General features: G+C 43.6%; 3 protein-coding genes and 2 non-coding genes across 14 annotated transcripts in view; all 5 read left to right on the plus strand.

Moving 5' to 3' along the window:
• Positions 1 to 3,320, plus strand: part of DENND2B (DENN domain containing 2B) — a 153,329-nt gene extending 150,009 nt beyond the window's left edge. For all 7 annotated transcript variants that reach the window (XM_059848887.1, XM_059848886.1, XM_059848891.1 and 4 more), the window contains 3 exons: positions 480 to 719; positions 962 to 1,048; positions 1,452 to 3,320. In XM_059848887.1, coding sequence (XP_059704870.1) covers positions 480 to 719; positions 962 to 1,048; positions 1,452 to 1,486 — 362 coding nt within the window. In that variant the 3' untranslated portion in view covers positions 1,487 to 3,320. The remainder of the gene's footprint in view (positions 1 to 479; positions 720 to 961; positions 1,049 to 1,451) is intronic.
• A 543-nt stretch (positions 3,321 to 3,863) lies between these two features.
• Positions 3,864 to 6,706, plus strand: RPL27A (ribosomal protein L27a). The gene is made up of 5 exons (XM_059848894.1): positions 3,864 to 4,047; positions 4,324 to 4,387; positions 4,807 to 4,882; positions 5,686 to 5,860; positions 6,530 to 6,706. Exons 1-5 carry the CDS (start codon positions 4,045 to 4,047, stop codon positions 6,656 to 6,658), a joined length of 447 nt encoding a protein of 148 aa, XP_059704877.1. The 5' UTR covers positions 3,864 to 4,044; the 3' UTR covers positions 6,659 to 6,706.
• On the plus strand, positions 5,218 to 5,349 carry LOC132329530 (small nucleolar RNA SNORA3/SNORA45 family). The gene has a single exon (XR_009487088.1). It is a non-coding gene; the product is annotated as a small nucleolar RNA SNORA3/SNORA45 family (small nucleolar RNA).
• LOC132329531 (small nucleolar RNA SNORA3/SNORA45 family) lies at positions 6,173 to 6,304 on the plus strand. Its single transcript, XR_009487089.1, has one exon. It is a non-coding gene; the product is annotated as a small nucleolar RNA SNORA3/SNORA45 family (small nucleolar RNA).
• Positions 6,707 to 6,854: 148 nt separating the features above from the next.
• The window catches only part of TRIM66 (tripartite motif containing 66), a 50,084-nt gene continuing 36,701 nt past the window's right edge, over positions 6,855 to 20,237 (plus strand). For 2 of the 4 annotated variants that reach the window (XM_059848884.1, XM_059848883.1), the window contains exon 1: positions 6,855 to 10,117. In XM_059848884.1, coding sequence (XP_059704867.1) covers positions 9,898 to 10,117 — 220 coding nt within the window. In that variant the 5' untranslated portion in view covers positions 6,855 to 9,897. The remainder of the gene's footprint in view (positions 10,118 to 20,237) is intronic. The other 2 variants (XM_059848885.1, XM_059848882.1) reach the window with 2 other exon arrangements.

The raw sequence follows: 20,237 nt of genomic DNA on the forward strand, positions 1-20,237 counted from the left end.
AGTCATATGTATTACATATATAAGACTGTTTAAACATCTCAGAAATGATGAAAACCCAAATTCTACAAAAGACCCTTTTTGATCAGTTTTTGGTACAGACTTATTATCCTTAGGGAAAAATATTTTAATGCTGAGTCATTCAGAAGTTTTTGAAGAGAATTTGCTCAAGAGTGAAAACAGGAGGTTTGATTTTGATGAAACACCCATCAAATGTTTAATTTGCTGAGCTGTTTGCTGAGGATTTGTAATTCTCACTGACTCTTGGTCACGGAACACCAATTCTGCAGACTGGCACCCGTGGTAATGGCGCTGTCACCCTCTCCCTGTGCATCCAGGTGTGCAGGGAGCCGCTGCCACTCCTGCCAGTTGTTAGCGCGGCATCAGGGAACCGGGAGATGCACAGCCTGGCCCTGCGGGGATAATGCTGACAGCTCTGGTAGCAGCTGATTTTGGTGTCTTATTGCTGCCTTATTTTGCAGAATGTAACACCCTGAATGGATTAGTGTCTGAGGTTTTTATCCGATTCTTTGTGGAGACAGTTGGCCATTATTCCCTGTTCCTAACCCAGAATGAAAAAGGAGAGCGTGTCTTCCAAAGGGAGGCTTTCCGTAAATCTGTGGCCTCCAAGAGTATCCGCCGCTTCTTGGAAGTTTTCATGGAATCCCAAATGTTCGCTGGCTTCATCCAGGACAGAGAGCTGAGGAAATGCAGGGCTAAAGGTAGGGATGCCTGTCTCCCCTGCGGTACGGGTGCGGGTCCGCTCAGGTCCCGCAGATTGCGGCAGCGTCCCTGCACCCCGCTGTGCTCACCGGAAAAGCGGAAACGCATCCCTGAAATCCTGCCCGGTTAACCGGAAGGTCGCTGTGAGCGGAGGCTGCCGGGGCGGGAGCCGGGGCTGTGCGCGGGGACCGCGGGATCAGCCGGACACGGCTCACCCTATCCCTGTCTCCGTCTGCCGCAGGGCTCTTCGAGCAGAGGGTGGAACAGTATTTGGAAGAGCTCCCGGACACGGAACAAAGTGGAGTAAACAAGTTCCTGCGAGGCCTCGGTGAGGAAAATCTTTGGAAGTATTTCTGAAATGAATTTTCATTGTGATGCTGGGTTTTGGTTGTGGTGTTTTTTGTTTTTGATTTGAAAAAGCCGTACCCGAGGTGAACTGAGGTAGTCAAGTGGTTTCAGCGTGATAGGAATTACAAAAAAGAAGACAATGTAAACATAGTTAAAGGTGATAAAACCGGATCTAATCATGGTCCTTGTTAACACTTTCATTTTCACTTGGGGATGGGGGAACCAAACCATAATCGAGGAGTGGAACAGGAAGGGGTTGGGTTGGAGCAGTCGGTGTTCTGTAACTCAGCTCTGTCTGCTGGTGCTGACTACGAGTTAGACCCATTTGCTGTCACTTTGGATTGACTTCTATCTGCTGGAGACTGACGGTGTGCTTCCTTTAGGTAACAAAATGAAGTTCCTTCACAAGAAGAACTAGCTCCTTCCTGCTGAAACACCAACCCAAAACCTATTTATGGCACCGTGCGAGACACCTGCGGCGCTGGAGCGCGGAGCGGGAGGAGAGCGGAGCGAGCTGAGGCAGCTCCAGGCGGTGACCCGTGGATGCTGTGTCAGTGTGCCACGCGATGGCTCCTCCGTGGTTTTGGGCAGAGTTTGTACATAATGTGCTGTAAGCTTTTGTAACTGATTTTGTAATGAGCGAGAAAACTGTGGTAAATATTTGTATATTCCTGAGAATACCAGGTGCTTGTTTTTTCCTTTAGTATGAGTTGAGTTATGCTTGGTGCAAAAACGAGTAGCTGATTATGTGCAGCTGACTGTCTCAGCAGAACCACTGACTCCAAGGGATGTTTGATGCCTGAACACTGCGGGGTGAATGAGCTCGGGTACGTGGGAGAGGTTGTACGCACGGGGCTGCTCTTGTGCGGCACAGGCGCTTGTCTGTCTGTCTGTTTCCTTCAAACTGATTTTAAAGGAGAAATAACAAAGTAACTTGATAATAAGGTACTTGGTTCACATTGCAGAACCTCCACTTGGTTTGAACTCTGGTCAGTAAAGTCCTTATAACCCACTGTGCACTAAGATGCTAAGCCTGGGGAGATCTCAGCTCTCTGACATGCAAGCTGCAGCGAGTAGGTACAGTACAGCCTTTCCTAGTGTATGTATGTATGGATCCTAATAAACTCTGTAAATAGACCTGTTTGTTTATATTCATTGCAAACCTCTGCACTTCCTCATGTGGAGCAGGTACAAACACAGCAACTCACCTGTGATTTTTAAATGAATTTTAATTAAAATGTAAAGTGGTTATTACGAACCTGTCTTTTGTTAGGTTTGCTATTTCACGACACATAGTTTGGGATTTCTTCAGTGTTTTTCACCAGGGCTAAGACAAGGCATTTTACACCCGTTTTTAAACAATTTCATCCTGACAGAAGCATCTGTTAAAACATTTTTTCATGGGTTAGCAGCAAATGATTTTATCTTTGTATCATTTGCTCCTGACTATGGTATTTTCAGTTGGCTCTGTGCTGTGTGTGATGCTCAAATGTCACATTCTTCCTTGGTCTAGAAACAGAACTCCTGTTAAGGTTCTATCAGTTTTCCCATAGCGTGAAGAAGAAAATATTAAAAAAAAAAATATAAAGTGCTTCCATATGTTGCAGGTCTGACAGATAATGAAAATTAGCTGAAGCCTCTTACCTTTGAAGGAATCCCACCACGCTCTGGTTCTCGTCATTCGCAGCGTGACTGCTGTAGTTAGATGGGCTTTGAGGCTTGCGCAGTTCCTAACCTGACAGTGGTTCTGGTTTGCTATCAGCCTCATAGAGCAAATTCGAGGGGCTGTTCACTGAAAAGGTGAAGTCATTTCCTTCTTCAGTTACCTCCCTCACACTCCAAAATACACAAAAGCTTCTTAAGTGTATGTGAAATGCCTGTAAAATGCCAGATGCTTTAGCTACAGAGGAAATGTCTCCACAACTGGTAACTTCCATTAGGTTTCCTCTGTGATACTCTCCAAGTTCCAGAATAATTGCTAGATGTAATTCTTGAGAGTGGAAGGAATAACGTCACTTGTACAGGTGGCTTCTGGCCTTTTTATAAACAACAGCTGTTAGTAAATGTAGGGGGAAATACATAATTCCTCTTCAGAAAATGGTGGATAAAACTCTATCAGCACATGCTGTGGAGTTACTGCAAAGGCAAGACAAAGCCAGTGTACAAGAATGTTGTGCTGTAAAACTCATCTCCTGTGCCAAAGCTGTTTTGCTCCATTTGCACTTTAAAAATTAAAGGAGAAAGCTTTTAAACATTGTGTCATCTGTCAACGTGTTCCCATTTTTGTAATGTGAATCAGAGGGTACCACTGGGCAAAGTGAGATCATGGCCCAAAAAATCTGTGGGTGCCTTTTTGATCCTCAGACTAGAGCTGTGTAAAACAGTCCTCGTGGTATCTGGAGGTCTGTGCTTGGAGGGATCAGATGAACAAAAACCAAGGAGTGCATTATTTTCCCTACTAAATTAGTTGTTAAAACTAATGGTGTTCCTCGGCATGGAACATTAAGTGCAGCAGAAAATATTTCAGAAAATTTCTAAAGAAAAAAAGAGAAATTCTGAAGAAAAATAAATCCAGTGCTGAGGCCTGTGTTTAAAATTGGTAAAGTTTTGTTTAAAATCTTAAAAGTATAAAATCAATTTAAAAAAAACCTAGAAACCAAGCTTAAGAAACAGCAACACTCCAGGAATTCACACTCCAGTGTGACAAGTAATGGTGTTTAAGGACGTAGTGTTCATTTTCCCACTATTATGGATGTTTAATAAAGTGACCAAACTTGCAAATATTCCTAAATTCTGTTCAAAACGCCGCTTTTCGCGCCGGGAGCAGGCCCGGCTGTGGGCGGGGCCCGGCCCCTCAGAGCTCCGCCCGCCGCTCCCGCCTCAACGAAGCCTCGCGAGATCTCGGCCCCGCCCCGAGCGCCTTTGCCCGCTCTCGCGAGAGCCGCGCCCTTTCTCTCTCTCGCGCACGCCGGCAAGATGGTGGGAGCTGGGTGCGGGCCGGGAGGGGATGGGGCGGGATGGATCGGACCGGGACCGGGACCCCGCGCCCGCCGCCCCTCGCTCCCGCGGTGGGACGGGACTGCGGAGTAGCGGAGGGTGGTGGGGAGGCGCGCCTCCGAGCCCGCAGAGGGCGGGGGCGGTGCGGGGAGGCCGGTCCGCCATGGCGCCCGGCTGCGCGGGCCCAGGGGCGGGCGCGGGGTTCTCGTGGCACTCGCTGCCCGCCTCGCTCACGGCCGCTCTCCCCCTTCCCCGCAGCCTTCCAGGCTAAGGAAGACCCGGAAGCTGAGAGGACACGTCAGCCACGGCCACGGCCGCGTGGGTGAGTGGAGAGGCGGCCGCGGCCCCGCCGGGCTTCCCCGGCGCTGAGGGCATGCTGCTGCTCTTCCCGGATCCATAAAAATGGGGCTGTGCATAAAAATGGGTGCTGGGCGGCACCGCCGGCACCGTGGGAATATGGAGCAGTGCTGAAGGCCTCAGCGTGCGGGGGCAGCTGTTGCGGTGATGGGCTGATCAAGTCCTGCTCGTTTTAGACTCCGTGGGTTTATAACTTCAGCACTGCTCAGCCCATCAGTACTGGGTATGTGACATCTTAAACTTACAGGGCAGTGCATCTCCCTTTGGACTCCATCCATGCCAACCTTCTCACACCACAAGATAAAACAATTAGGTTGATATTGAAAGTATCTCTAAGTATTGTGTGTAATATTAATGTAACGAGCTTAAAATATTTTTTCTCAGGCAAACACAGGAAGCATCCTGGAGGACGTGGTAATGCCGGTGGTTTGCACCATCACAGGATTAATTTTGATAAATAGTAAGCTAACGTTTTAAATATCTACTAGCAACATGCATGCTCATGAAGTAGAAGCAACTGACTTTTATATGTGAATAAGTAAAGTTTCCTGCAATCCTATGTGTTTTTTCCTTAAATGGGAAGTGTGGCATTACAGCTGCTCATGTCCCCACTTACCCTAAAATCAAAAACCTTTTCACTTGGCATTTTGGAGAGTTCAGTGGAGCATTAGGCAAAGCTGACCAAATTTGCCTATTACAGCGTGGTCTCTGCTTAGCAGTGCACGCAGAGCAAATTCAGAATGTGGTGCTAAGTCCTGTTGGCTGCACCAGATAAAGGTGAGGGATGTTGTGATTCCCGAGACTATAGAGTCACATCTGGGCCCTGCCTGTGGTCCTGGTGTGCTGGAGTCCTCGGACAGAAACACTAATCTCTATTCACTGGCTGTGCCCTGCCTGGCTCAGTCAGTCACCGGGTTAGTGACAGCAGTGCCACAACTTCCCGGGCAGGACAGCCCTCCCTGGGTCCCTGGAGGTGGGGCTTCCCTGGAAATACAGCCTCAGACTGAGGTGTGAGCTCAAGGGAGAAGGAACACTTCGAGAGAGTGTAATTGTTCCTTGGTTTGGATACTAGTCATTGCACCTAAATTCTACACATATTAATATGAAAAAGGGTGTAATGTCATTCAGAGGATGTAATGTGTAATGTAATGACATTCTGGATACCCTGATTTTGTAAGATGCTTGTTTCAGTGTTGCTTTAGGGTTCTGCTTGTTCAGGATGAGTTAAATGGTGATCTAATGTGGAATGTGTTTCTGCCACAGTCACCCTGGTTACTTTGGGAAGGTGGGCATGAGGCACTATCACTTGAAGAGGAACCAGAAGTTCTGTCCCACTGTGAACCTGGACAAGCTGTGGACGCTGGTCAGCGAGCAGACCAGGCTCAACTACGCCAAGAACGAGGCCGGCCTGGCCCCGGTCATCGACGTGGTGCGCTCGGTGAGTCCTGCTGGAACTGAGCCCTGGCACTGCTGCCCTCCCAGGAGAGCCTGGGCTGTGCCTGTCCCACTGGGGAAGTGCTGAGCTGCACATAAGCTCCAGTGCTTCCGTGCTCGGAGGCTCACCAGACAGATCTGTGGGCTGTGAGTAGTTACAGAAGCACTTTGGGTGTTACATTTTTCCCTGTAAGAAGTTTTTGTCCTACTGGTGTGTGTTTGTGGACAGGCACTTCACAGGTGGTGAAGGATGGCTGGTTTGAAATGTTCCTGAAGGAACAAAACCGTGGTGGAGCCGGTCTCACACCATGTAACCCTCGAGACTAGAGTCACATCTCCACATGTTTGGTTGTCTTGGTGTGCTATAGTTCTCGGACAGGAACACCTGATAGATATTCACTGGCTCTGATGTCCTGTGTCTCAGCCAGTCACCAAATCAGGGACACTGCTTTGCCTCCTTTGGCCACTTAGGGCCCACTTCTCACCTCTGGCTTCTTCAGCAGCTGTTTTGTTAATTGTCTTCATGTCATGACTGTCCTTTTAATGTAATGAATTGACTGGATAAGGTCATGGTGATCATGGTTTTGTTTTTAACCGGTCTGTGCTAACAGGCCTGAATGTAGGAGCCTGCAAGCTGATAACAAACACTGAACTTCTTTTTTAATCTTTCTAGGGCTACTACAAAGTGCTGGGCAAGGGGAAGCTGCCCAAGCAGCCTGTCATTGTGAAAGCCAAGTTCTTCAGTAGAAGAGCAGAGGAGAAGATCAAAGAAGTTGGTGGTGCCTGTGTGCTTGTGGCATAAAAGTTTTTGTTTTATTCAAATTTTTTGAATAAACAATGCGTAAAATGAGCTGGTTTACAGAAGTTTGGGTTGTTCTGATTTTTCTTTTCTGACTTCTCTAGACACAGTTCACACTTAATCTTACCTGCATAATATTTGATCAGTGGTTTGCTTCTCAGTTCATTTTGAAATTGCCTGACTACAGCGTTCAGTACCTGCCATGTGCCTTACCAGTGTGAGGTTCTGCCATGTACCTCGTTGTTTTGTCTTTATAGGGTGGCAAAACTGAGTTCTGTATTTGTGCTGCTCTTCTGTTAGTGATCCTTTCTACAGCTGTCTGAAAAGAGGACTTGATGTGGTTTTGATGGGGATTCTTGAACGCTGAAATGACATCCAGGGGAAGTTTGTGGGGATGGTGCCCTGGTCTATGGGAATGGAACAGCAGGAGTGTGGACAAGGAAATGCAAAGTGACAGCAGTGTACCAGTAACTGTAAATTGACATTTGCAATCTCTGCCCTCTCCAGGCTGGGTATGCAGTTCCCAGCTGTGGGACAGAGTTGATGCCAGCTAACTTTCCTTAACAGCTGGCAAAGCACTGGCACAGCTCTAGAACTGCTCTGCGTGCAGTGCTGATGCAGTGGGTTTAAAATGATTACCTGAAATATTCCTTGGTTGTAACATCAAAGTAGGACTTGTGGTGTCTGCAAGGCCTGGCCCTGTGTGCCAAAGCAGGATTTAATGGTAAAAAATAACTAAATAACAAATAACTAAAGCCAGTGAGCTGGTTCTCAAGTGTCAGACCAAGAGCCTATAAATGCTGTCACTTTATGCTTGCTGCTGAAGTTGGTGCACATGGTCTTTTGGTATGTGTGTGCTAGAATCCTAGTCAGTCAACTTCTAACTTAGTGTTTGTCAGCAATTAAATTTAGAGGGCTTTTGGGGTGAGGTTGTTGTGCATTCCATTAAATAGTTCATCTTAGCCAGTGGTCCTGCTGCTTGTGAATAGCTATGGCATAAATGGCAGTTTGTTCCAGAATACAGCGGAGTTTGGGAGCTGTGTCTCACTGCCTGCTGGGACTGCTGTTCCCTAATTTGTGATGCTGATGCAGCTCCATCCCTCTCTGGCCTGAACCATCCAGCCAGTTCTTTATCCAGTGATCCCTCCAGGCCATGGGCAGCCAGTTTCTCCAGGAGAATGTGTGGGAAGTGGTGTCCAAGGCTTTCCTGCATTCCGGGCAGACAGACAGCTACAGCCTCTCCCTCACCACCAAGGGGGCCACCTTGTCAGAGGAGGAGATTGGGTTGCTTAGGCAGGACCTGCCTTCCATGAGCCCACACTGACTGGGTCTGATGCCCTGGCTATGGCACAAGTGCCACTTGATGGTGCTCGAGGTGATGTGCAACACGACCTTCCCCAGCACCAAGGTCAGGCCTGTAATTCCCTGAGTTCTCTTTCTGGGCCTTGTAGCTCATTTTATTCATCAGCCTTCTCCTTCTCCAGCTGCCTGACTACTACTGTTCATACCTGCCTCAGAACTAAATTTTAAACACATTTTTTTCACTCTTACTCTTCCTACCAAAAAAATTCTACTCAGTTTTGCGTGTTGTTCAAAAGGCATAAATTGAAATTTACAGTAGCCTGCTTCTGCTCATCCAGCCCCAGATTTGGCTTGCAAGATGACAGAGCATTTCCCAGTAGCAGGCTTTATTTGCACTGGTTCTCTGTGCATGGATGCTTTGGGCTGTGGTTTCTCTGTGTCAACATTGTGGTAGTTTCAGACCTCAACTTCCTACTGCAGACATTACATGTTTTTGTAGGTGCAGCTTTGTCTTAGCAACAGGAGCTGCAAGAAATGACAGAGATGAAATGAGGTGAGAGGCTGTGCTGCTTCAGTGACATTTGACCCTGATAGATGGTTGATGAAGATGCACTGTAAAAAGTGAGCTTGTGTAATAGACACTGATAAAATGTTAATTAAACCACAGGTACAGCTGGCACAGCTCATTTCCAAATGGACCTCTGGTTTTGGAATTGGAATCTGAAGTTTTAGTGGTAGGTTTGAATTTATCTAAGTAATTTGTCAGTCACGTTGGTGGGTATCTACCTAGTTGGATGGGTCTTGGGTATGAAATAGGGTGCAGACTCTAACATAGGGTCCACTTTTCTTCTAAAATATTTCAAATACTGAAGACTTCAGGATACAATGCTTAAAAAAACTACTGGTTGTTAATTTCTGAGACATTCATAATTTTTTTTTTGCATTGCAGAATAAAAGCCCAAACCCAGATCTGCTTACTAACTATTTCCACTGGAATCTACCAGAAGACACAATCCCTCAGGAGAAGAGATAGCCCTAAGATTAGAGCTGCTTCTCTTCTGTGCTGGAGAAATCTGGAGATTGAAGCTCATTCCTATAGCTTCAGTTTCATCCTGCTGGTAGCAGGGCCACCGTGCCAGGGACATCAGCAGCTCCATGGGACTCTGGTCCCAGAAGGTTGGATCCACTGGAAGAGTGGCTCCAGGGGAAATGAGGCTTTATCTGCTTTTTCTCCTCTGATACAACTGTCAGGAGTTGCCCTGTGCAGTCTGTATCTGATCCACACCTCTGACAATCTCAGAGCTGAGGATGAAACATGAGCTACAAAACTCTCAGTTGACCTTGGGGAGCTTAGGCTGGTGGGAGGAACACTGGGAAGCTCAGGTTTGGTCTATAATCTGATCTGTGGTCGTCTTGATAGCTAAAATTTGATTACTGCAAAGTGCTTTTCCTATAAAGAAGATTGTCAGAAGATGCTGTACATTTTTCAAAGCAGCTTTCTGAGATGCATTGCTGGAATGATGGACTTGTGGGTACTATTTTCTTTACATTAAAAGTGTAAAATATTTGAGTGAAATTGTAAAAGCAGCCAGAGAATCTCATCATTTTAATTGCACAGTTTCAGTGCTTCTAGCAGGAAGTGTACAGCGTGTGACAATTCAGCTTTGTAAGGAGATCGATAGAACAGATTAGTTCAGTTTTTACAGAAGTTGCAAATACTAGAGAGATAGTGGGAGCATGGTTTGTAAACCTTAAACCACGCTTTCCTGCACAACAATCTGCAGAGATATTCTCCTCTCTAAAGCAGGTATGTGATTTTCAGCTGCAAGGAATTTTTTTTTCCACAGGGGCTACATGAATGTTTATTTGATCGTGCATCCTGTGTTGCCCTCTGGTTTGCACTTGAGAGATGGAGTGTTTTGTGAGGTGCAGGGCTTGCCATGAGCCATTTTGTGACTCTTCATGTTTTCAGGGCCAGACTTCAGCCAGCAGGAATGGAGACCCTGGATCTGTTGTGGAATTGTTTGGTGTGCAAATGGGAGCTGCGGAGGAGGGAGCCCAGGATGCTCCCCTGCCTCCACTCCTTCTGTAAGGAATGCCTTCCAGGTTTGATCCAAGGATACAGCTGTGTTCCCACTGAGTATGAAGTTATCTATGAAGGTAATATTTAAAAACCTCTGGCTTGTGCTCTTTGCAATGCAGTATTATAGAAAGAAATGCACTGAGAAGGCAATTTTTGAAGCCTATTCTTCTACAGCACTACTTTAAATTGGTAAATTGGGAGGGTAAATATTTGTGTGAGCAGAAAGTGAATTGGAAGCAAGGCACTTTTGTCATGTTTTTCATCCAACAGCAGTGTTTTGAAGACAAATGACACAGGCATCATTTTAACATTTTGTTCACAATAGGCTGAATGTTTCACTAACCAAGTTGACATTATGAATATTTGATTTTCTTAGCTTAATAAATGAATAAATGCTACAAGATAGCTTCTAGAGCAATTTTTTTTGCAATCTTTTTGACGTGCTGGACCTTTCTGTGGTTCTGGTTGTGATGATAGTTTTGTTCTTCCTTCACCCCCTCCTTCAGTGACTCGCCACCAACAACACAAAACCACCCAGTTCTTTTGTTTCTAAGAGAGGTAATAATAATTGTTATTACATATGTGTATTCTGGTGCACTGAAACTCTTATCTCATTGTGAGTGGTGTTTCTCTCTACCTTAACCCTTGTGGTTGTAACTCAGCCTAACAAGCTGAGTAAACTAGTGAGGATAAGAAGCATTTCTTGGCTGTGCCTTTTGGAATCTTGGAGTTATTTGTACAATTCTCGGTTGTGATGTTAATAGAAGATGTGTAACTTTTAAATTTTGGAATAAAACTCCATGGCAGAATATAGTTTTTGTACTGAAAGTGTCTTAATTGCTGTGGGGAAGCATTCCAGACTCATTACTAATTTATGAGATGAGCAAAGGCATGTAGATAACTTTTATTTTCACAGGCTTTGAACTTTAGTTGAGTAGGAGGCACCACTTATTGTCTCTTCTGTAGCAGATTTTAGAAACATGTAGGAAGAGAAGACACCTTCCCTGAGGTGAGGGTGATCAGAACTGATGAGATGACATAAACCAGACGAGTTCAGGTTTGAGAACAAATGGAATCAGTGTTCAGAGGTCACTATTGAAGGGCTGTCAAACACAAAGGCTAAAGGAAAGGGCAAAGGAAAAAGGCTGTTCATGTGTTGGGTACTGAGAGAAAAAGATGTCAAGGTAGGAGAAGGAGAGAAATAGAACAAGGCAGTCGTTGCAAGTAATGTCTCCTTAAAAATTTTAATGCTTGGTCATAGTAGCCTAAAGTCTGAGGGACCTCTCTATAATAAAATACTGTTGAAAAAAGCATTCCATTAATTTTTATGTATCCTCATTTGACATCTCAGCCATTTCTCTCCTCCTTCTTTCTGTTCACCAAGTGGAAAACTGAATTTCTGCCACTTGCTGATCTTGGATGAAGTGCAGCTACAGGTTCTCATGAGTTGTTAAAATATTGGATATTTCTTTAGGGTGGACCAGGAATTGTTTGTGTATAGCAAGATGAAATAAATACTAGTTTATTTCTGTATTCCTGAAAGTTTCTCTATTTACTTACTCATTCTTGTGTAGATAGGGAACTTCTTTAGGAAAGAGCAAGACTAGAGAAAAGAAATAATTAACAGTGATGACCCAATAAATGAGGTGAGACACCAGGTGCAGAGACTCAGGTAATCTATGAGCAAGGAAAGCAGCAAACCCAAAACACCTGTGTCTCTTAATTAAGCCAGTGACTGAACCTGCAGCCAGCACAGGTCAGGCAGGATAAATTTGTGAACTCTTCAGATGGCATGATGTTAAATGTTGCTTACCTGCAGTGATTGCTGAGTTATGGGCAGTACAATTCCAGCTTCCAGTGTCTTCTTTAAGTTTGATCATATGCAGGTGCCAGTGGTAAAGGGTAAGTGCAAGTGTTAAACCATTGCAGCTGAGTAAATATAAAATATTGCCTCTAAGAAAATGTGTCCCTTACTCACTGTGAGTTCCTCAAGCAAAATGTAAGGGTGGAAAAAATGAATGTATTTGCAAGTGAAGTTTTCTGGCATTTGTCACAAAAAGAGTATTTGAATGTGCAGGTTTCTGTATGATTTACTTCAAGTAGGGCTCTGCTAACATAAAACTCTTCTAGTTTGTTGTTTTGTATTGAAGTTGCTGAGAAGCTGGAAGTAAGTGATCCTGACATTTGATGGGGGTTGGTGTTAGAACTTTTATTCCTGTGTGTGTTTGAGGTGACTCATGAATAAAAGCTCCTATGGCAAAGCTGCATAGCCACCAGAATTTATCCAAACTGAGAACTGAGAGGTTGGGAGTAACTTGAGTGGAAAAAGGAAGTTATCTTTGTGAGCTTGACTCCTACATATGCTTTCTCTATGAAGGGAACTTTAAGCTTCTCAGTCTTTCTTTTATATTTCCTATTTTTGGTTTTGTGGTTTTTTGTTTGGTTGGTTGGTTTTTGGGATTTTTGTTTGTTTTTGTTTTATTTTTTGCAGGCCAGTGTTGCTTTCCTACTTTTATTCCTTGTCTTCTTGTAACAGAGAATCCACATCCTCCTCCTCTACAGATTTGCATGTTGTGTATTTCTAGTCTGTTTACTGCATGGGTAACAGAATAATTTTCAAGAGAGGGCTTGAGTAAGGAAAAGAGAATGTTCTCACATCTCTTGAGAGGGAAATGTCTCAGATTAGGACTTTCCCAGGCTCCTACCTGTGTGAGTTGCCACTCATGGTACAATGTTGGTTCTTGCTTCCTTGGGTCTATCTCTTTCTCATGAAGTTGTAAATACATTCCAAACCAGATTCATCCAGGTTCCTGTGTTTATCCCTCCTCCCTGAACTGGAGGTGGACGCCAAAATAAATTACCCCACATCTGCAAATATTCCTCTCTATAAGATGTTCAGTGATATAAGTTGATTTAGTGCTTTAAATATCAGCAACATGTTAATTCCAGAAGTAGTCAAGTGACGACCAGTGGAGGTGCATTGTTGGGAGAAATTTGGTTTTGCAAGACTGTCTCAGCTAAAGGGTTTGTTGGGTTTTTTTCCTTAAAGAAAAGAAAAATCACAGGTAAATGCTGCTCAATCACAGTTAGGACCCCTGAGAGCAAGGCAGAACAGAAAAGATGTACTGCAACACCTTATGGAATTCTGCTAACTGATACAAGCCCTGGTATTCTTAATATTTTGTGACCAAATTGTGTAATTAGCCAAACCTGTAAAGTAAAAGGCTATTAGTAGTTTTCATTTTTGTAAATTGCTTTGTGAAGTGGTGGATTTAATAGTGTGATGTTTTTGTATTGAACTTGTGTGTTGAGCTATTACTTTCTGCAATTTCAGTTAAAAAATATTCTTTGCCCTTTTGTACTTCTCAAAGTTGGATAGCAAAAATCCTGGAAAATGGCTGCATAATTTTTGCCCATATTCTCTGCATAACTCAAAAACTGTCCATGCTTGTGTTGTGTTCACTTAATGCCAAGAAATGTAATAGGGTCATGTATTGGAGAAATGCAAACAGAGTGGGGAAAGCCAAACTTTTAAAGAGAGACAATGTGGCTTCAAGTATTGACAGATTTCCACTTGCTGCATTTTATTATTTCCTGGTGAAGGTAAACAGTGTTCTTCAGCTTGTATGGTAAGAGATATATATTTTTTTTATATAGTTTTATTTATATATAAATAAAAATAAATATATATATATATATATACATAGCTAAAAAACTGTGGCTCCTTAGATCCTTAATTGTGAACACTTGTTAGTGAGGCACATCCACAAGTCAGCAAGGTGTTGGTCAGAGAGATCTTCAGGGGGTTTATTTAAGGAGAATTATTGAGTTCTAGGACTGCTTTGGCTCTGGCCTCATTTTCAGTGTGAAGTTTTGGCACAGGAGTTGTGGAGCACTGGCTTCAGGAGACTCCACACTGTGTTGACACATAGTGCATTGGCTTGTATTCAGCCTGTGTTTAAATAATAAAAAATAAACAGACAAAGAAAAACCAACCACAGAGTTCTGTAAACCACAATTTAGTTCACAGTGAGGCAGTTTAGCTGCCTTGGTAGAGCTGTGGTGTCTCCAGGATACCAAATAACCTCGTTTTGATGCACTCATTTAAGGCAGGTGATGCAAGGCAATGATCTATTCATTCTGAAGGAGAACACCCTTTTGCTTTAATTGGAGCCTCTCAGAACCAAGTGCATGTTTTACCTCTAAAAGGGGAGTAGAAAGCTTGTTCAGAAGAGAGAAACTGTTCATAATGTATATATTTAGCCAACTTCAAGTGGGTTTAAAGTTAGTCAGCCCTTTGCACTGTGCTGTTTGTCTGCCAGGCCCAAAAGGCAAGTGCAACAATGAGGGGTTTAGTTATATAAATATGAAACTGTGGAGTGGGAGGTTGTCTTCAAAGCTGTTTCCTATAACCCATAATTGGGTCTCCCAGGAAATGTAAATTATGCCTGCAGCTTGAGGTGTAGTTAATGCTCTCTGAGAATAATTATTCTGATGGTTGTTGGAGGAAAAGGAGCAGAGGAATAGGTACAACATGTGGACAGCAAGTACAAATGTGGTGTGTGTAGTAGCTCCACTGTTTGTTCCTTTATGCTAATCCATTCTCATGATAATAATAAGTAAATTATCTGCATTGATTCATTTCTGAGGAAATCAGCTTGAGGGTTCTTTCTATTTAACACTGAGCAGACTGGAAGACCTTGAAACAAAACTGAGCTGTGGCTTTTCATGTACTTGGTGTCTGTGGGTGGTGGAGAGGTTACAGTTGGCACTTCAGAGATGATTTCTGTAAATGTTCCATAGCTCTGTCAATTAGAAATTAGATTGCTGCTGCATAGATGGAGTAAAAACCTTGAAACCACTCAGAAATTCTAGTTCTTTCTGTATTTGTACTTTTACAAAGGGACACTCTAAGTGTTATCATTGCTGGGTCCAATGCATTGTGGCAGCTTCCATTAACAAAGTGCTGTGGGATGTGAGAGATCCGAGCTGGGGCTTGGACAGGATGAGGCAGAACCCTCTTGTTTTCCTGAAAGCTGATTTTGGATATCCCAGGTGTGGAGTTGGAGTGTCCAGACTGGGCCTCTGTGTCTGACTAATGGATCCACTGCCTCTGAAATTCCATTTTTCCCCAACGTTCTGAGTTACTCTGGCTGAAGGGAGTGTGAGAGTGGAAATAAACCTGGTGGCTGCTGGAAAAGGGTTGCAAACTAATTTAGCCAGGGAAGCATCTGCTGTTTAAGCTTTCTAGAGCTCAGATGTGCCTGCACATAAACACAGCCAGAATTGCACATCTCTTTCTGGTGCTGGTGCCTTTTGTGGTGATGTTGAGATGGGGCTGAAAGGAGCAGTGGGGCCCTGGAAGGATTCAGATTTAGGGCTGCTCCTCCACATCCCTCATGTGCTGGCACTTTGTAGGAGTCTCTTCAGTACAGTGTGGTCTCCAGAGATTCTTCAGTAGCTGATAGCTCAAAAACACTGAGAATATCTTATATGTGGTTTAACCTGCATGTAATTCTGAAGTGGGGCTTTATTCTGTGTATCACAATGAAACAGGGCTTAAATCCAGCATTAGGACCCTTGCTAGCCTTTCTAAACTGATGGTCATCTCTTTAGCAGCAAAATGGGATGTCATAAATAACAATTTCAAGTGCTAAACAGCAGGAGGCACCGAACTTCTAAAAGATAATTGATACAAATATTCCTGCCTCCTTCCTACCAATTTATTTCCATGCAAAAATAGAATGTGTCAACATCTCTGTCAGCTTTTTGCTACTTCTAGGGGTTTTGATATTAATACTGGCCTCCCCTTAGGCACCACAATTGTACCTGATCTCCTAACAGGTAAACTGTTGTTGGAGCCCTGTAATTCCTTGCTGAGTTGCCTTTCAGATCCAGAAATTGCATCATTCTCCTACGTACAAACAGTGAGTCTCCAGGGCTTCTGACTACTCTTCCCTTCACCCACAGTGCTCTAATCATGATATATTTAAATGAGCTGTCTGCAAAGTGCAGGTTCTTAAAACAGATTAGCAGTGTTGTTTGGAGGCAGTGGCAAGGTAGGAAGGCAAGAAAAATATTGAGGTTGTGGTCTGCAAAAGGTACAGTGGGAGTGAATGGCACTGTGAGACCTGCTGCTGCTGCCTGGATTTGGGAAAGCTCCTCTCTTCCCTTCTGCTCCAGTCTGAGGATTGAGTGAAGACCCAGGCAAGAAGGGAAGTAGGACACTGCTGTTCATTTTGACTATGGGATTTTCATTTGGGAAAAAATGCAACCAAGGCAAAATTTCAGAGACCTGAGTGAATCCTAGATGAAAGGGCAAGGAAGAAGGCAAGAGGAGAAAAAACCTCTGCACCCTGTAGTGACTCAGTGCATCTTTCTTCCCTGCTGGTTTGCCAGAATTCCTGGGCAAAGAAGAGGGAGCAGCCCCAGGGAGAGGTGTAGTGGCTTCAGTGTGCATTGCCTGATCCTGGGGAATTCCTGTGTGTGCAGCTCCTACCACCCACCTGTCCCCAAAACCAGGTGAACTCTGTGGGTGGCTCTTTATCCAGAGCACAGGTAAGGAGTTTCCAGGAAAATGTGCCTTACTGGTGGTGTGCCCTCTGAGCACAGACACAGTGGGATGCTGCTTGTGGCTGTTTGTAAACATGTATGGAATTACTTGATTAATTTCAGCTTAATTGCTCCACAGTTCATTTTGTATTGTATTTATTTTGCCAAGCTAACTTTTGATTCTTTGGGGAATTCTTATTGAAAAAGATAGGGCATTTCCATAGAGCACAGGTTTTCATTAAGTGGAAAAGGTATCAAATAAACCCAATTAGCTGAATAAGTGTGATCTCCAAAGCCACCATGCTCAGGCAATTCCTCTTGTAGCAAGATGCAAATTTGTCTCCTGTGCTTTTATTAAAGGTTTAGTTATAGGATTCAGTATTAGGTAGTTTTGATTAGCCCACCTGTGAGTAGGAAATGACTTCCAATATTGCTGTGGTGTCCCCATTATTTTTCCTCTTAACTACTCTTTTTAGTTTTTTTTTTTTTAATTAAGTTGATGGCTCTGCATGCCTTCTGTTCATCTCAAGGGAATTTTAGATTTGAAATCATTATAATTTACAGTTACTTGGATATTTGAGACACACCCTGACATTTACTTAGTTGATGCTGTACTTGGTGGTCTAAAACAAAGCTCTGACCTGTGCAACTTGCTCCATGTGTATCTCTGGAACAACACTGATTTTAATAGCACAGCTTGGATCTAAAACCTGGGAGAAAATTGTGCTGTGCATCCAGGGCATCACTTTTAGATGTCCCTTAATATTGATCAGCAGTCATGTTATTTACCTTCAAATTGTTGTGTTTCTCAGCACATAGATAAGGGAGGCTTTTGTGCAGAACTGAAATGCATGCATGATTTATGTTTTCTAAGCATGAAAATTATTGAAGTTTTTTTTTAAAATTTAAAAACACTATAAAGACTGTCTGGCTCATTATCAAGTGAAATGCATTCTAATAATGCTGTATTCTATCCTTCACTGGTTTGTAACAAATTAGCAGAATTTAAAGCTCACATGATCATGCCTGAGGCCATAAGCATTCCATGAAGTATCATTCAATTGGTTTAATTTGATTTAACATTCTGCACTAGCAGAATAGTGTTGGAACATAATGAAATAGGTAAGGGAATAAATCACACGGGACTCCATTTTCTTCAAGGTGGAAAAAGCCCATTCTTTATTCACAGAACTCCTTTTTATACAGTTTTACAGACCTCGTGTGTGACTCCAGTTGGTCAGTAGCTTTCTTGCCAATTTCTTTATTGGTTAGTAACAAGTTATGATCCTGTATTGATTGGTCACTCAAACCCCAGGGTGTATGTGCAGGAAAGGTTGTTTGTGAGAAATAGTTTTCCTTTTTCTATCTAATGGTGTAAAACCAGTTTTTACAGGTGCTGGTTGTTTTTCACCCAGTAGATTGTTGTGCTAATGAGCTGCTCACACCAGGATTGCTTTCACATGGGAACTTGCAAAGTGATAGCTTGACTTAGAAGAAATGACAGGCTAACAGATTTTTGAGGCCTTTTTCTTATAATTTTTCCACTTCACTACAACAAATAGTGACTTCAATAGTAACCTTTTTTTCCTTGTGTACTGTGTGATAGAAGTTGTCCATGCTGGGACAAAGCCTTGTGCCTTTATTTCCCTGTCAGCAGCTGCTCCTCCCAGAAATGTTTTGTGCATGCTCATCCATAAATGAGAGTGACTGAGAGAGCCGTGCCTTTCTTACTTCAGAAAATCACCTGTTGGCCATTTCCCTCTTGCTCCGTGTTCAGGGTATTCTGTAGCCTCATCATGGAGGTTTTCTCTCACTGTTAGCCAGATCAAGAGCTGGCAATGCTGTTAGGGGAGAAAGAAACTGGTTCCAAGTCCCCAGGGGCTCCAGGTGGCTCTGTGAAGTCAGGAGCTGCAGTCTCCTGACTTCACTGAGAATTAGAGCACATCCCCTGAGACTTATTGGAGAAGCTGCTGTCAGAGTAGCTATCTTGCTTCCTAGCTTATCAATCAGAATATCTTTTTATTCCTGCTGCTGTTCCAGCTGTGCCACTTCTACAGGGCTGGCAGGGAAGCTTGAGGAGTGTTTCAGCTCCCAGGAATTAGTGCTGCAATTCACCAGTGCTTGTAGTAAGCACCATTTACGAGGAGGAGGAGGAGGCACTGTCAGTGCAGCACAGCTTGCCTGGCCTCCTCCTGCTCTTGCACATCTCCAGAGAACAGAGCTGCTAGCAGGCACCTAAAAGGCTCCTGCTTTGTCATTTGGAAAAGCATGGAGAGCTTTCAGTGCTACCAATATATAAGAATTGTGTTGTGCTAGGGTGTAACAGGTGAAAATGTGATGAGCTGCAAAAATTGTAGGTGATTCAGATACTCTTTCAGCTTCAGTCCTTATAGGAAGGATGCAAAGTGGAGGAACTGCTAAAAAGACTTCTGCAGCTTTCTGCCACGTGGGCATCTTTATCAGATAATTTTTAGCACCTTTGTAACTCCTGCCAGCAAACACCCTTGAACAAGGCTCACTTACATGCCTGATGAGCAGAGCACTGCAAATTGCTTGTGCTGCCCTTTCCCCTGGGTGGCTTGTGGCTGAGTAGCACAGTCACCTGTGGGCACAGCCTGCTCCTTCTCGTGCCTGCATGACCTCTCAGGGCTGTGGGAAATGCACAGTAAAATGAACACTTTGGGTGGATTGTGGTCTGCTACTTGGGCCCCCAAACCACAGTTTTGCTGTAAATGCAACCTTGAAAAATAGAAAGCAATTATGCTTATGCTTTTATATAAGATTTTTAGATAAAAAAGATCTATACCTCATGGAAGTGGTTCTTAGTAAGGGATTCTCTTGAAAGAAGATATCCCAGAACTCAGAGTTTTTCAAAGCATTTGTGAATGGAAATGAACCTGTTCAGACATCTGAGTAGTGCTTTTGTCAGAAGCAGGAATGTAGGGATATTTTGAGGTCTGTGTATCCCTGTCAATGTGAAATGCTGCTGTTAAAGTTACAGTAGCCCAGCTCTGAAACTGAGGACATTCAGAACTAGCATCCTGCCTCTGGGCAGGGACTGCAGGAGCCATTCCCAAGGGACAGGCAATACCAAGCACCTGGAAAACAGGAGAGGCTCTGATAATGGTGTAATGTGAGGAGTAATAGACAGCTTAAGGTTTAATTAGCAGACAGGCCACACTCCATGTGCACAAACAATTTTGAGTTCAGGGAAAAAAGCAGTTGAACAGTAGAATGTTGTCTTTGATCTTACTTTAAAGCCTTGTTTTAGGTGAGTTTAAACCATTTAGTCATTGAAAATACTGTTGTTAGTGATCACAAATAGATGACTTGGCAAGGTGAAATGCATGGAAATTCTGTATTTAAGAGAATGTAAAAAACTTAGATTAAAAAAAAGATACACCTTGATAAGGTGAAATAGACTGACACACCTCCACCCTCTCTAAAGGACTGTTTTCACATCTACAGTAGTTTGCAGGAATGTGACCAGGAAAATGCAGTGTCCCTTTACAAAAAACCCCAAACCAACAGAGCAAAATATAATAGAGCTCCTAGGCCAAGAAATCAAGGAAAGAATATCAGAGGTGCAAAAATGCAGGTGTACAGTCATGGGCACTGCTTGAACTCTTGGTTCTCAGACTGGGC

This window comes from Haemorhous mexicanus, chromosome 6, assembly GCF_027477595.1.
Source record: "Haemorhous mexicanus isolate bHaeMex1 chromosome 6, bHaeMex1.pri, whole genome shotgun sequence".
Classification (NCBI taxonomy): Eukaryota; Metazoa; Chordata; class Aves; order Passeriformes; family Fringillidae; genus Haemorhous; species Haemorhous mexicanus.

Coding starts and splice junctions, on each gene's coding strand:
- RPL27A (XM_059848894.1), top strand. Junction 4,388..4,806: donor CCACGGCCACGGCCGCGTGG/GTGAGTGGAGAG, acceptor ATTTTTTCTCAG/GCAAACACAGGAAGCATCCT. Junction 5,861..6,529: donor TCATCGACGTGGTGCGCTCG/GTGAGTCCTGCT, acceptor TAATCTTTCTAG/GGCTACTACAAAGTGCTGGG.